General features: G+C 49.9%; 1 protein-coding gene across 1 annotated transcript in view; it reads left to right on the top strand.

The window, feature by feature from the left end:
• Window positions 1–288: 288 nt before the first annotated feature.
• Window positions 289–1,632, top strand: part of CSUI_005100 (retrotransposon ty3-gypsy subclass) — a gene marked incomplete at both ends in the record, with an annotated part of 4,010 nt that continues 2,666 nt past the window's right edge. Inside the window, one exon of the mRNA XM_068065279.1 lies at window positions 289–889. Within this exon, the coding sequence (XP_067922745.1) occupies window positions 289–889 (601 nt within the window). The remainder of the gene's footprint in view (window positions 890–1,632) is intronic.

Genomic DNA, 1,632 nt, shown 5'->3' with positions numbered 1-1,632 from the left:
GTAAAGTGTAACAACCTCGATTTCCGGGGATCTGATCTGTTAACGTTTCCCGCGACTATCCCCGTGGGAATCTTCGTGTTTAATGTGTTAAGGTCAGGCCCTTTAGAGAGGACCGACCGCTTGAAAGGAAAATTGAGGGTGTTTAGCAGTGAACACTGCAGACGAGCGGTAAGGCAGGCAGCTCGGACGTTGACTCGAGGAATTCTGGTAGTTTTCCGACGATTGAACCGGTCCTTTAGCCGCCTAGGAACATTAGTTCTTAGGAAGATTGTTCGGGGATTCGAAGGAATGCTCACTTCCGTGACTCAGTGCATTGGGAAAATCGGTTTAGAGTTTCTGGATTTTGTGTTGGAAGTGTTGTCCATGCTAGGAGACGACATTCAGCGGATATACTGCCGACCTCCTAACCTGGACCACACTGTGAAGACGTGTAGTGCTGGACGCATTTGTCTGAGGGAAGCGGGAGGATTACGGGAACTCAGGAGAGAGGCTCAAGTGGACGCGGTAGGCGAGCCGAAGGTTGAAAGGACGACAACCCCAACGCTGGAATTCGGTGGAAAGATAGGGGAAACGACTCAATGTTCGCCGAGTGGGTGGTTTAAGAGTCAGTCGAGTTCGGAGGAATCCAGAAGAGCGGTAAGGGCAGATGAAGGGGACGAAGATAAAGTACTCGCTATGGAACCGTGGTTGGAATATGTCTGTCTCTCCCATAAGCGATTAAGGAGCACTGGTGAGAGTGGATATGAGTGGGATCTGTATATGGGTGGAGCCAGAAAACGCTTGTGTGAAGGTTTGGGCTGTTCAGTGCTTACCAGAAGGGGATCGTCTACAACGGGGATACGGTTTCCGATGATGAACGTCCAAGGATGGGTGAGTGAAGAGGACGATGGTGAGGGCTCTAACAAGGAGTGAAGAGCGCAAGGGCTGGCGTTACGAAAGGCCAGCTACCAAAACTTGCTGGAAACGAATTACCTGATACAAAATGAGTTGTTGGATTATATCCAAGAGCTCAACACTCTGAGAGCCAAAGGGGAATTTATAGGGATAGGTAAGAGTGACATTCTCAAGAGATGGACCGCTGTGGTGCGGCGTGTGTTACAACGAAAAGACTTAGATCGGGACAGGAGTCGAGTAGGGGGCGCGAGAAGTGTCAGGGAGACAAAGGTAGGAAAAGAGGAGGATGGGTTCCAAGTGGAGCTGAGTGAGTCAGACGAAGACATAGCTGTCAGGGCAGTGAGAAAGGAAAGGAAGAATGAAGATCCCAAAGGACCCACGACCGGAGGACCGAAGGTGGGAGGGGAAAGGAATGATCGAACCCGTAGAGCGAAGGTCAGTTCGAGGAGGATTCATATCGTGGGGAACAGGAATAAGACAAAGTGTATTAGGAGATGTAGAAATCCTTATTCCCGTCGGTATCGAACCGAGAAAAGACTCAAGCTGCCTATGATGCTTCCAGGAAAGGATGTGAACCTACCTGTAGTTAAAGTAAACATTGAGGGACATGTGTGGGCGGCTCTTTTAGATTTCGGGGCGTCCCGAAGTTTTATCCATCCAGTGTGCGCCGGATATTTTAAAAACAGAATTCGTAGAGTCAAAGGGGAGTACAGTTTCGCGTGCGCCTCGGGGCAGGAA

The sequence above is a fragment of the Cystoisospora suis genome (assembly GCF_002600585.1).
Source record: "Cystoisospora suis strain Wien I chromosome Unknown contig_2455, whole genome shotgun sequence".
NCBI classification, from domain to species: Eukaryota; Apicomplexa; class Conoidasida; order Eucoccidiorida; family Sarcocystidae; genus Cystoisospora; species Cystoisospora suis.
The sequence above is the reverse complement of the archived record's forward strand: the minus strand, read 5'-3'. Positions and strand labels throughout refer to the sequence as shown.